This window comes from Limulus polyphemus, unplaced genomic scaffold (assembly GCF_000517525.1).
Source record: "Limulus polyphemus unplaced genomic scaffold, Limulus_polyphemus-2.1.2 Scaffold1697, whole genome shotgun sequence".
In the NCBI taxonomy this organism is placed as follows: Eukaryota; Metazoa; Arthropoda; class Merostomata; order Xiphosura; family Limulidae; genus Limulus; species Limulus polyphemus.
Genome location: NW_013667307.1, coordinates 163,638 through 178,408, shown reverse-complemented (window position 1 = coordinate 178,408; position 14,771 = coordinate 163,638). Strand labels below are relative to the sequence as shown.

Genomic DNA, 14,771 nt, shown 5'->3' with positions numbered 1-14,771 from the left:
ATAAAACTGAATCGGGTATACGCGCGCACAATGCTTGGTATTGCTGGCGCACAAAAATATCGCCAATAAAGAAGAAAAACAAAGGTCTTATAGGTTCATTTACTCTAACCCTGCCTAAAATAATTTCAATTTGAGGGTAGGCTGATAGAGATCCTGATAAGTAATAAAATTGAATCGGGTATACACGCGCACAATGCTTGGTATTGCTGGCGCACAAAAATATCGCCAATATTATAATCCCTAAAATAATTTCAAGAGCCGCGGCTATTGAGGATTCATTCTTGTTTAGTTTCAGAAGACCTTTTAGAAAGAGTATATCTTAAAGGTCAAATATTCGATTGCGTGTGTGGTTAGATAAGAATGCAAATTAAGTAAAATACCACAACTCTATATATTTTGTCGAATTTCGGCACGTTCTACTAGTAAAGAAAAACGAGTTGGAAGAGTGCAGCAAAGTGTCATTCTCATTACACTTTCAAGTATGACGAAGAACGCGTGAAGACAGGTTAAATTATAAAAATGTGCGATCCGGAGTGTGTTTAGATAGTGAAAAGGTCAATTGCAGTTGTTCACGTAATCAATATACAATTCTACGACTCTAAATATGTTTTATAAATCCAATGTTGCCGTAGTTTATGTGACATGTGTTTACTAGCCCTGTATCTCTTCCTACTTCGAAAACTTTGCTCATCTACTGCTGCTATCTGATTTTACTGCTGCTGTCCAATAACCAAACGAATCCTATTGAGACGAAGAAAAGATGTTGTAGCGAATACGATAATTAATAAGTCATTTAAATAAAAAAAATAAGGTGTCTCTGCTTGTTGTAAGTGAAAGTGAGAAGTCTCAAAATGTAGAGTTTTTGAGTAATATACAATTTCTGTGGGGTTTAAGTGATTTATGATCGCGCACAAACTTAATTTCAAGAGCCATTCTCATTAAGGGAAAGATTTGTTTGGATTAACACATTAATTTTAGATTTTTTGGATGTAGATATTACTGACACTGGCAATCTAGACGAAAACAAGAACAACAAAACAAAACAAAATACTAAAAACGCGTATATCTTAGGTTACGAACATCATATGAATCCGAAGATACTATAAAGTGATCGTATAGATGTGTGTAAGTTTATAAAATGTTAGAAAATCATGTGACCTATGAGACTTGAGCGCCACAAATCATTAAATAATACAGGATATAAACATATGTTCAACGTTTCGTCAAGCTAATCTAACATTACTTAATTTGAGCTGTAGCTGATTCAATGGTACATTAACGGACCACATGTTTTGTGAAGGTAATATGATATCACGGAGTTTGAGCGATGGATGATTCACTGTTACATTAACAGACTACACTGCACGTTTCGTGAGGTTAATATAACACTATAGTTTGAACTATAGAACTCAAATTAGCATATATAAAACCTTAGTCTATAAATATCGCACCCAAGATCAGCTTGGTATTTTGTGACACAAAAATAGCACTTGGTGTTTCGTTAGGTTAGCTTAACATCAGTGTTAAATTCTGTGCTATAAAATATCTTAAATGTATTCAGTTTACGTCACATAAGTAACACGCTATATATATATTAACAGTTTTGGTTCAAGTTGTCCTAAAAGGAATTTTTTCTTTGTCAAACTATTGACATGCTTAATTATATTAATCGACTAATCACGAAACCAGCTTAGTATCATTTTTAGATTAAAACTGTCATCAGAACAATAAGATGAACGTGCATTAATAAGTCAGACGTTAATGCAACTCTGAAAATCATCTTAAGTTGACGACCAATGAATTGAACAACACAACGGAGATATGCCAAACAAAGCTTCATTAGGTATTCATATTCTAATGACATATTTTACATAGTTTTTATTCTTAAAGCTGTTGAGAAAAGAAGCAAACATATTACAAATAAAATTCGCAAAATAAAGAACGACCGGAAGTAGCTTAATAACTTGTTTAGTTATTTTGTGACTAAAGTAACCCGTTCATTTGTTTACCGCCAAATTTTACAAATCTCATTCCATAGAATATAAATTTTTTTTCAAACACTGCTATTCTGTGAAACAAAACTTGAAGTAAATTTCAAAATAAGTATATATTCTAAAACAGATTGCTTTTGTATCTGGAAAAGGATTTCATAGCTCACACTGCTGAGAAAACATCAATACTGTCGTTTAATAACTTAATAATACAGCCTTCAAAAGAGTGATAACTGTGGAATAAATCTCATTTAAAAAATAACTTCATTTTATGTTGCATAAGAAACAGGCATACTTAAAAGTTAGTTAAAAACTTTTCTTAGTTCCAGTCACGTCTCTTTGTCAAACTATTTATTCTTTTATGTCTGCAACAGTTTAAAACGGAGACAAGCAACTAATATTCCTGCGTTTAGCGTTCTACATATCAGAAAATTATACCCGTCCTAAATTAACTAAATTAGACTTAAAATACGATGGTTTGGTATCAGTATTGCAACCGAAATGGACGCTCTTTTGGAACTTTGTCTTTCATAGCGAATATAGGGAAAGCTATCTTATTGAAGAGGTTTGTGGTTTGTTTATTTTAGTACAAAAATGTACAACAGGCTGTATCAACAGTAGGGATCGAACCCCTAATTTTAGCATTACTAAAGATACCTTATCTAACGTTGTATGTATTGTAGTTCTATTGTGAGTGTTCTGTAGTATTTAAACAACTCCAAACTGTTACGTATTAGCAGATTATGACAAAAATCACCAGACCTTGAAAATCTAAGGCTTCGTTATCTTTACAGTTATAGCTTCTGATTTTTAATTTTGTTATTGGAAACAACTTGTTGATTAGTAATCATTTCTAAAACATCGCTGTTGTTTTACATGTATCTTTCAACATTTTCATCAATGATGACTAGTGCGCGTACAATGTTTTTAATTTATTGTAACTTAATCACTCATTAAATTCCCTGTTTCCACCCTTTCCTAAGAAAAGATTCAGTACACTTTTGAAACACCAATATTGTCGTTTAAGAACATAATAATAGCGTCTTCAAAAGGGTGATAACTTTAGATTAAATCTCATTTAAAATGTTTAAAACAGTTGAAATCTTCTGTGACTAAAGCAAATTATACAGTAATTTGTGTGTTTCAGAAAGAGATTTCGTGCTGGTCTTACGCAACTAATCTCTACAGAAGTTCACGTGTGTAACATGATTCATATTGTTAGTTAAAACGTATTTATTACTGTCACTACGACATGTTATAGATTATTTACTGACAGTAAGAAAACGGAATTTTTTCACATTTCATGAAAACGAGGGAATCGTCAATAGCCGCAGCTCAAATTAGATCGAAATCGGTCAAGAGATGGAGCTGTGAAAAATAGCTTGTACTTGGACAAAACAAACAAGCTCGGAGACATTCTATGACCCGTTATGCCGCGGCTAAAAACAAACTTGAAACCTCACTCTTAGTATAAAATTATTTTAACTAAAGAAATATCATAAACATGAAATAAATTGGATCATTAATTTAGATTGATAGTTATAATTTGATAATTGATAATTAGATAAAGTAGATGATCGTGGCGTCTTGCATACCACCGTGTTGATTTAGATTATGTTTTAAATGTTTTATCCTTGCCGTTACGTCAAGTTTTCAAGTTGGCAACAGTAGGCTTTTTAACAAACGTGATATGGCAAATATAGTGGTAAGCAGATATACCAAAATATACTATTAATCTTGTAATTCTACCAGATGTTTAGGTTATTCGAAAGAAGACAGAACGCCAGGGTTAAAATTCTTAAGGTTATTATTATTCCCCGGGTAATAACAAATATGTTTTTACTTTCACAAACTGACGGCTCATCACGTATAGCTTCGATAGCAAAACAGACGTTTCACCTTAACTGTAAAAGTAAGTATTTATCTCCATGTATAAACAAAACTTTTAAACACTTCTTGATCATTAAGAACATGCTCTTATAAAACACCCAAAACTATATTTGAATCACAATCATTCCCAGGATTTGTTAAACACTCTCAAGCAAAAAGCTACGATTTCTTACTTTTAAGGTGTAAAGTACTGGTGCAGGAGCTACACCCAAAAAATGTGAATTCACACCCTTTGTCAGAATAACTGATTTTGCGCCCATGATAGAATTATGAAATATTAAGTAGTAACATTTTTAAGAAGTCATACTCTCAAGAAATAGTGTAATTGTAAACACTTAAAGAATTACAATCTTCTAAAAACTATGTTCATAAAATGTTATAACCGTAATAAAGTTATTTTAATGAAAGTGATTTTGTTATCAGTTGTCGTACACCACTTACATGACTTTCCATTCCTCTTACAATTTCACACCTTTACACAAATAGCAGAAGTTTCAACGATGTAAATTACACCTTGTCAGCAACAAGGGGTGTATTCGTTGGAATCACTATCCCATCACACCAATGTATTTCTTAGTGTATAAAACGTCCAGTTAAAGAGATTTTGGTGAAAATCAAAGCACATTATTTGTATTCCTTACGTGGTGAAATCAAAAATTGGGCATTAAAAAGAGACAACAGAAAGGATATATAATAAGAAAACTCTTCATTACATTGAATATTAGCTTTGAAACTGTAGAAGTGCGAAACTAGTTTTTTGTTTTTGTTGTTGTTGTTGTTTAAGACAGACTGTGCTGATTGTGCAGAATATGTACGAAGTTTGCCGCGAAGTACCTAACAGGCTTAGAAGATTCCACGACTTCTTCACCTTCTCTTTGGTTCTGTTTCCATGGTTACGGTTCGATGCTACTTTCTCATAAACTAGCGGCCGACTCAAAAGCCTGTTTACTGCTGTAAGTCTTAGCGAGATTACGAATTATTGACCAAAAGCAACAGCACACACACACACATATATATATATACTGTACCCAAAAGTTAATTACATGTATAATTCGAGTAATTATTGTGCAATCATGATATACTCGTAGCAGCGATTAAAATATATGATATTATTATTGTAAGTGTTTCTATAAATACACATCACTGATATACGGTTTGAGCTTCGTGGCTGTAAAAAAACTGAAATATAAAGAATATATGTATGATCAACTCGAGTTGCAGCTCCCCCTGACGTTATAGGTTAGCGTCATTTTCGTTTTCTGTGTTGTTCCCTCGGTGAATCAGAGGTAAGTTAATGGACTTACAAAGCTAAAATCCGGGGTTTAATTCCCTGCAGTGGAGAGAGTAAAAATAGTCCATTGTGTAATAACTTTGAGCTAAAACAACGTATGCCTCGACAATGTAGTTAAAACCTCGAAAGAACACAGACAAAATGAAGTAACAGAGTTAATTACACTTAATAAACTATGATATATTAATTTGTAGAAGACATACTAGTCACTTTATGTCTCGATAATCAGTAATAACAGTTTCTCACAATTGTCCTCTGTTTTTTTTTAGTACTAAGTGATTTTTTTATATGAACATTGGGTTACTGCATCAATCTTCCCTAAGAATTTGCACTTATCGCAAAGTGGTTATTGACAAATGGGTGTTATCAAAAGGCATGACGAATTAGAAGGAAGTAAAGTTACCTAAGTATTCTTCAGTAATGTTTTAACAAAATGAAATCTTCTATGACTAAAGCAAATTGTACAGTGATGTGTCTGTTCCACAAAGAGATGTGACTAAAGCAAATTGTACAGTGATATGTCTGTTTCAGAAAGAGACTTCTGTGCTGGTCTTATGCCACTAATCTATACAGGATTCCACGTGTACATCATGATTCATATTGTTAGTTAAGATTTTTTTATCACTGTCACTGCGACGTGTAACAGATTGTTTATTGGAAATAAGAAAACGGGATTTTCCTTACACACTTCATGAGAATAACAACAACTTGAAATCTCACTTTTAGTATAAAATTATTTTAATTAAAGAAACATAATAAACATGAAATATAGTTGACTTATTAAGTTAAATTGATACTTTATAATTAAATAATTAATAATTAAATAAAGTTAATGGTCATGGTGTCTTGCAAGCCGGTATATTGATCTAAATTATATTTTAAATGTTTTATCCTTGCTGTTACTTCAAGTTTTCAAGTTGGCAACGATAGGAGTGCTTCGCAGTATTAAAATCTGCTCCTCAGCTTAATCGAAAAATCTTGACACCAAGTTTTATTATCCTTACCAAAAAGGCATACACCTGAAACCACATTTAACAAAGTTTGTGTCAATAATTTTTAATAGTTTTACGTTTCGGTTGTGATTTGTAGTTAGAGGTAACTATTTAGTCATAAAAATAAAAGTGTTGGAATATTTAGACCTTTAGAAAGCACTTTAAATATATACTGCTATATGTATCATGCATAATAAGCACTGTGTAAACAAAACAGTGGTGTAGGCCAGATCTATAATTCCTCATGCTAATTAAACAGTGGTGTAGACAACACCTATAATTCGTTATGCTAATTAAAGAATGTACCAGAATTCGTCATGGTAATTAAACAATGCACCAAGAATTTGTCATGCCAACTAAACAATGGTGTAGATAATACCTAGAATTCATCACTAATTAAACAATAAAGTAGATAACACCTAGAACTGTTTATTTGTTATGGCAATTAAATAATATTGTAGAGAATACCTTGAATTCGTTATTAAACAATGTCATAGACAAAATCTCAAATTCTTTATTCGTTATGCTGATTAAACAATATTATTGACAAAATTCTTTATTTATTCATCTTTATTCGTTATGGCAATTAAACAATATTACAGACAACATCTTGAATTCTTTATTCGTTATGCCAATTAAACAATGGTGTAGACAACACCTATAATTCGTCATTTGAATTAAACAATTATGTCATTTAGCAGCCATGCTCACGAAGTTAGACAAGCGCTAAAATAATATTACTAACTCTAAAAGCAAGAACAATTCACCTTTGATGATTGTATTACTTTGAAACTACAAACGTATTGGACGATCTGTGGATAATGATTAACATATATATATCAAGATACAAAGTCTGAACGTGAAGGAAGGTATACGCCTCTTTTTTTATGAATTAATTCTAAGTATTTGGCTAAATCAATTAAGTATTAACCCTATAACCGCTCATCAGTTTTTGTTTTATCACATAAACAGGTGAAATCTCGAAGTACTGATTGGTGTTTTACAACATTTTTGATCCATCTGTAGTATGTGATCTTGGTCACAATTGTATGTCTGACTCAATAAAAATTTTCTTTCAAGGGAATGCAGGAAAATCAAAGCACCGAGCTCAGTGCGTAACTATATTCCTTAGTTATTTTTCAAAGAAAGAAAAAGAACACTAGTTCAATAAATATGTAACTTATTTATGCTGGAGTTAGATAGAAATACATGCTAATGCCTTCCTGAAGAAAGCAAAAAAAGATAAAAAATCGCATTATAAAAAAGAAAAGTGACTTTTCTTATTCTTTTTTGCTATTGAGAATATATATTGAAAAATTAAAAAAAAAACTTTGAAAATACACATTATTAATTGTGACCCACAATATTTATTCGAGAGGTATTGTATTTACTTATTATTTATAATAAGTAAAAATATTACTCATTATACATAAGTATTGAGTACACAATATTTTTAAGTGCGCAGTAACTATATAATGATTTATAAGTTAAATATGGCCCGGCATGGCCAGGTGGTTAAGGTGCTCGACTCGCAATCTGAGGGTCGCGGGTTCAAATCCCCGTCACACCAAACATGCTCGCCCTTTCAGCCGTTGGGGCGTTATAACGTGACGGTCAATCCCACTATTCATTGGTAAAAGAGTAGCCCAAGAGTTGGCGGTGGGTGGTGATGACTAGCTGCCTTCCCTCTACTAAATTAGGGATGACTAGCGCAGATAGCCCTCGTGAAGCTTTGCGCGAAATTCAAAAACAAACAAACAATAAGTTAAATATTGATAATATTTTATTTTAAGTATTTATATAATTTTATTTTAAGTATTTATATAATTTTATTTTAAGTATTTCTATAATTTTATTTTAAGTATTATATTATCTTATTTGAATTTAATGTATATAATACAAATGTAAAAAAATTAAAACAAGAGGGAATCCTCAATAGCCACGTCACTTTAAATTATTTTAGGCAGTATCAGAGTAAATTAATCTATTAGACCTTTTTTCCTTTTTATTAGCTATATTTTTGTGCGCCAGCAATACCAAGCGTGGGGTGCACGTATACCCGATTAAATGTTATTACTCATCAGGATCTCTACCAGCCTACCCACAAATTGAAATTCTTTTAGGCAGGATTAGAGTAAATTAAGCTAAGAGACTTTGGCGTGGTAAAATACATCAATCGAAAGGGTTTGATCTCCTGAATCCAAAACTGCAATTAGATCTCAAATTGGGTCAAGAGATGACGGAGCTATGAGCTAAAGGTTTGTACTTGGAGAAAAAACACATAAAAACTCAGAACCGTTCCATGAGCCGCTATACCGAGGCTAAAAATTGAAAGTGTAGGAATAGGTGCACCAAAAATGGAGGAAAAAAGGTAGGAATGAGCATGGTATAATAAAACTTTCTCTGTAAAACTCAAAAGGGGGCGTGTCCAACATCCTGTCCTTGCCTACTTCGTTTATTTTTTCTATCCTGTATACAATAAGCCAGATGGGCTAAGCTTATTAAAGTTAGTTATGGTTATCATACAATGACTAGAGGCTTCTGTGAATCAAATTATTGGAGGCAATACATCTACAATAAAGTCTGTTTATACGATACCAGAAAAACCAGATATTCGTGTGTACCCATAACTTGTACGTTTTTTTTTTCTCTCACAAACTGTCTTTCCTTTTGGAATTTCATGACAAAGCAACAATATTTCTTACATTAACTATATAGGTGGATTATTATACAAAGGTAAAAAAGTAATGTCATAGCAACGTCTTTAATGAGCGCAGAGAGTTTACGAAACCATCTCTTTCTCTTCCTGTTTTTGTCATTATTAACCAGAACCAGAAAGTGATTATACCTTTGCCATAATTTTAAATTCAGTTTTGCGGAGTTCAAACACGTTTTAGAAATCCAAAATCAGTTATACAGGCTACATTCAGCTATGCGTCATTCAATTTCTAATTGCATTTCGCAGCATTTTTATATTGTTCTAAGTTTTTAATTGCAGTCGTCACAGGAACTCTTCAGCGTAAAAAATAAATAAAAATCCGAGCGAACATGGGCTTAAGAGGCTTGAAAAATTAAGTTATTTTATAAATAGTTTAGGTTATGTTCAAAACAGTTTCATGACGTGAGTAAATTCTAAAAGGCTAAATTTTACGAACATTTTTAGCATAGATGGTGAGACCAGAGGGATAGTGGTGTGGGATGGCCTCAGATCTACATATGGTGTCCCTCGGTGAAAAAGCAGTTAAGTTTTTGAACTTACAACGCTAAACTTCAGGGTTAGGTTCCTTGCGGTGGACACAGCAAATAGCCCAATGTGGCTTTGTTCTTAAAGCAAACACACTAAACCTGGTTAATACTTTTTACTATTTTTTTAAGGCTGTCATACATTACATGTCTGCTTTTTTCCCGTGTATGTTTTAGGAATTACTCACATGTTTCTTATCCCCATAAAATTTCGATGTTAAGATTTTGCATGGACTTTAGCCTTCCCGGGTAGCTTTTGCTTTCTAAACCTGTATCAGAAACTGTTATACGAAACATGTGTGGTGATACTGAATAAGAAATCTCAAACCATGACATACTGACATCTACAGTTTCAATAAATATAAGATAGACAAACTTAATCAATGACACAAAATTACCTAAAACAAGCGTAACTTGGCTCTCTGGTTGGAGACAATTTATCTTTTATACGCACTCCTTTCTAAAAGCCCATCCATCTTCCTTTACATTACCACAAAATCTGAAAACACTAAACCTCCATTCTACCCATAATTCACTCTTCTTTCCTACCTTTCTCCCACTTACCTTGCCATGTACGTATTCGTTATTAATCCATCCAACCAACTACCTTGTTATCCATCTATTTATCATCAGCATACTCTTTCACTATATCGGCACACCTAACTATTCGTCATCAATCGCTTGCCATATAACTATATATCATCAGCATATCCATCCGCTCATCTTGTCATTCATCTTCTATCCACTACCTTATCAACTAGCTATTCATCACCAGCTATTCACAGACACTTTGTATCCTGTCATCTAAGTATTTATCACTACTCTATCCTCACACTTCTTACCCTGTCATCTAGATATTCATTATTATCCTATTCAAACACTTACCCTGCCATCTAGGTATTCATCTTTAGTCCATTCACACACTTCTTACCCTGTCATCAGGGTATTAATAACTAACTCACCTCATTGCTCACTCGCCTAACTCTCCATTGTATGTGTGTGAGAGTTAAATGCCACATGCTGAAATATATCGGCTGGTTTACCTCGCTTTAAAAATTAGTATTTTAGTTTTCAACAGGTAGACATATATCTAAAACTTCCAAAGATTACGTATAGTCAAAAGATCTATAATTTGTTCGTGAAAGGAATTTATATTATTCACAAAAGAAATTAACTCGTCACTACTCATCTCACAGTATTTCTAAGTTTGTTAGCTAAATAATCACTTTCGTATTCCTTACCATGTTGCCAGTCTATGGCATAGTTGAAATACACCTCTATAGTGTGCAAATCCACAACGGCGATGATAAACAAGTAGAGCCCCATGCAGAAGTCAGCTGTTGCTAGGTTACACATAAGAAATTTGGAAACGCTCATACTAAAACGGCTGCTCATCAGGACGACCATAACTGCCAAGTTTCCCAGCATCGCCGCCACTACCACGAACCATACAGCGATCCTCAGGCCTACGTTACCCATGACGTCTTCACACGGGTTAAAAGCGTCTGGAGCAGGATAGCACTTCACTTCCCGGTAGTTCTTTGGAAAATTCCCGCAATAGTATTTTACCGGGTTCTGTGGATCAAAAGAAGCTGTATTCACATGAAAAGTTCCATCTGGTATAAATTTGTGGGGGGGATTTTCTTCATTTTCCCCCAGCCTACCGAAACCTGATTGTGGCCTGTGAGGTCCTGGGACATGACCCAAAGCAAGAGTTCTCACCTGGTTCCAGCTTTGGGAACTATTATCTTGAGGTGAGGGAGAGTAAACAAGGTGTCCAAAGTCAATTTTTTCTTCTCTTTCGTATACTTGAGCATTTTTGAATGGTTCTATAGTTCCTATAAAATATCCTCTATCCTGGATCCCGTAGATGTTCCAGTTTTTATTCAACTTCCTCATCGAATACTGATGCTGAAGAAGACTAGTAATTTTCTTAAAATTTCCATAGATATTATAGATGAAGTCTTCCTGCTTTGGTTGGGTGTCGGTTGACGGCTCTATAAAACTGGAAGGTACAGTAGATGTAGCAGCAGGAACGGGCGTGGTAACATTGGCGCAGAATGTCTTCTCCATCTCTTCATTAAACTCTTTCAAATTGGCATGCTGTTCAGGGTCGTGGGTAGCTGGAAACTTGAAAGCACAGCAATGGTAAGGATATGTAAGATAAGCTTCTTTGATGTACTTAAAGTGATAAACGGATGGGAAAACTTTCAGACTGAACGTGTCCACGAGCTTAAGAACTTCAATTTCCGATAGTCCCTTAATGGGAAGTTTAGAAATACTTGTTTCAGACAAATCCCTATATCAAAAGAAAAAAAAACATATTTAGGGGAAAAAATAGAAATTAGCTAATGTCATCGTTAATATTATAGTGAATAATATAAAACCTAAAAAATCAGAATAAATTCTATGTTTAAAAACTACGAATACGAAAATTTAAAACTAGGTTTAAAACAATAATATTTATAACATTTTAACGACTGGCTTCCTTGATATATAATTTTAATCTTACATAAACATCTCATAGTTCTAATGAAATTTCACAATGTTATTTTTTATTTTTTATGTCACCCTCACACACACACACGCCGATATCTAAGTAACTATCTTATTACACAGAGATCACTTACTAACTTCTCAATTGTGATTAATCATTTTCATTTCAGTTGGATAGAAACCGTCTTCTTTTGATTAATTTAATAAGATCAGAAATTCAAAAATCATAATAACTATTAATACAGTCCAATGCTAGTTTAACACAAATAAAAAGAACTTTTGTTAAATCTGTCGTAATTTTTAGAATGATTGATTTTTTTTGGGTGAAAATGACCAATACAATAGAAAGTCTAGATATCAGATTCTGTAAGTGTTTTTGTGATCTTTCTTATTAGTGCTGTGGCCATTCTCAAAAAGTGGCTTAGAAATTGGAGGTACCCCTATATGGTTGTGTTTTGTTCTACCGTGTTGAGGTGTTCGCCCCCAGAACAGGCCCTATGCTACAGCAATATATGTACATGGAACATATAATAACTATGCCACGATAAATGAGCTCTAACTGTTTTTGATATTTTTCAGACATCTGTTTAGTTGCGATAAAATTCATTGTTTTAATACTTTTGAAATAGAATGCGGCGTTTGTATTTACAGAAGAAAATAGAGCTGTTTATAGGAGTTACACAAATATGTATTAAAAGAAGATAACAAAAAATGTTAATTTATTTACCCATCCATATACAAGACTACCCAAATGGTTGAAAATATTGTGTGTAAATGTGATACAACAAAACGTAACAGATTATGACTTTAACATAATGTTATTGGACCTTAACCTGTCAATCTAAGCATCTTATGAGCCAAGACGGGAGAACTCACTTCAAAACTTGTACATAAACAATTAACATTGAAGTATGCCTTATCACTGCAAAGACAAAGCTGTAATGTTTTCCATGAAGATATAGTTTAGAGTTATTTGATATTGATTTTGATTCAGAATTTAAGTAATATTGTGTTTAGAGATCAACCCCAATTTAGTTTCAACACTTATGTATGTTTTCTTTCGAACTTAGAATTTTAGTTGATATCTAGATTAGGCTTCATGCATTCTGAGCAAAATAAAATGTTACAACTGATAACTTTCTAAGTTTGCTTAAATTAATATATAGCTTGTGATGGTTTTTTTTCAAAACTTACAACTTGTGGAAGTTAATTGGAGAAATTTACAACTCGTGACGGTACTTTGCAAAACTTAGAACAAGTTGTGGGGGTTCTTTGGAAAGCATAGTATTTATGGACGTTATATGTAGAAATGATTAGCTTGTAGCGGCTCTTTGAAAAACTCACAATTTATGGAGTTTCTTTGAAAACCTTACAATTTATGGAGTTTCTTTGAAAACCTTACAATTTATGGAAGCTATTTAGAAAAAATTTCAGTTTGAGGCAGCTCTTTGAAAAACTTACAACCGACGGAGTTTCTTTGAAACCTTATTGGAAAATATTTCAGCTTGCGGCAGCTCTTTGAACACCTTACAATTTATGGAAGATATTTGGATAAATTTTCATCCTATGGCAGCTCTTTGAAAAACGTACAACTTAGGAGTTTCTTTGAAAACCTTAACATTTTATGTAATCTATTTGGAGAAATTTTCAGCTTGAGGCAGCTATTTGAAAAACTTACAATCTACAGAGTTTCTTTTAAACCATATTAGAGACATTTTCAGCTTGCAGCAGCTCTTTGAAAAACTCACAATTTGTAAAATATCTTTGGAAGGCTTATAACGTATGGAAGATATTTGAATAAATTTACAGTTTTATTAAAACTTGTGGGGGTTTTGTGGAAAACGTAAAATCTGTAAAGGTTATTTTGAAAAACAAATAAAACTTGATGGCTCATGGAAAAACTCCAAGTTTTTAAACTCAGTTTAAAAAGTAACAACTCATGGAAGTAGTTTACAGTGAACTTACAGCTTGCGGAGATTCTTTAGTCCAGTGAAAGCTTCTTCTCCAATTTTAGTAAAGTTTCGATTTCCTTTTAAACTTCTATCATGGAGATCACATAAGAAAAAAGTTAAGAAGACTTGTAAAAGTAATAACTGTAAATCTGAAAAAGCTCTGTATTCAATACTAATAATTTTGTGCACCAAGAAAACGTTTGTTTGTTTGTTTGGAATTAAGCACAAAGCTATACAATGGACTATCTGTGCTATGGCCACAACGACGAGATCCGGTTTCTTGCATTGTAAAGTCTGCAGACATACCGCTGTGCCACTGGTGGGGGGTAAGAAAACGTCAACAATTAAGAAAGCAAGGATATAAATAAGTATTCAAAACTTGCTTTTAGATTAGGGAAAGTGAGCCTATTTTTTTCTATAATAATTAAATGCACACACGTATATATATATATATATATATATTTCCCGTTTCTCTAATGCGTTCGTGTTTCTGTGTATAAAGATTTCTTGACACGTGGCCAAAACTCAAGTGATTCCGGTTGTTAAGCAACTCGAAACACGTATCTGTAAGTACTTACAAAAAATCAAATATTACTGAAAATTTTCTGTTGAAAAGGTATCATTAAATGAAAGCTAAGTCCCATGAAAGATATTTATAGAGTGCAGTTTCCACGTGTCTTTTTTCCACACTGTATAAATTTATGATTGATTTTGTTCCTCGGTGACTCAGCAGCAAGCTTGAAAATTTATAACACTAAAATTCAAGGTTGGATAACTGCGTTTGGCACAGCACAGATAAACTATTGTGTGCTTTGCCCTTAAAAACAATCGACCGCTCTTACTAGGTATATTTTCATGTATATATATATTTGTGTTTGTTTTAATGCAAAGCTACACAGTGGACTAGATACGCTCT

General features: G+C 33.0%; 1 protein-coding gene across 1 annotated transcript in view; it reads right to left on the bottom strand.

Moving 5' to 3' along the window:
• LOC106464592 (lutropin-choriogonadotropic hormone receptor-like) overlaps positions 1 to 14,771 on the bottom strand; it is a 33,579-nt gene that overhangs the window by 9,579 nt on the left and 9,229 nt on the right. The window contains exons 4-5 of the mRNA XM_013924746.2: positions 13,869 to 13,943; positions 10,649 to 11,706 (exon numbers count right to left, since the gene is read on the bottom strand). Coding sequence (XP_013780200.1) covers positions 10,649 to 11,706; positions 13,869 to 13,943 — 1,133 coding nt within the window. The remainder of the gene's footprint in view (positions 1 to 10,648; positions 11,707 to 13,868; positions 13,944 to 14,771) is intronic.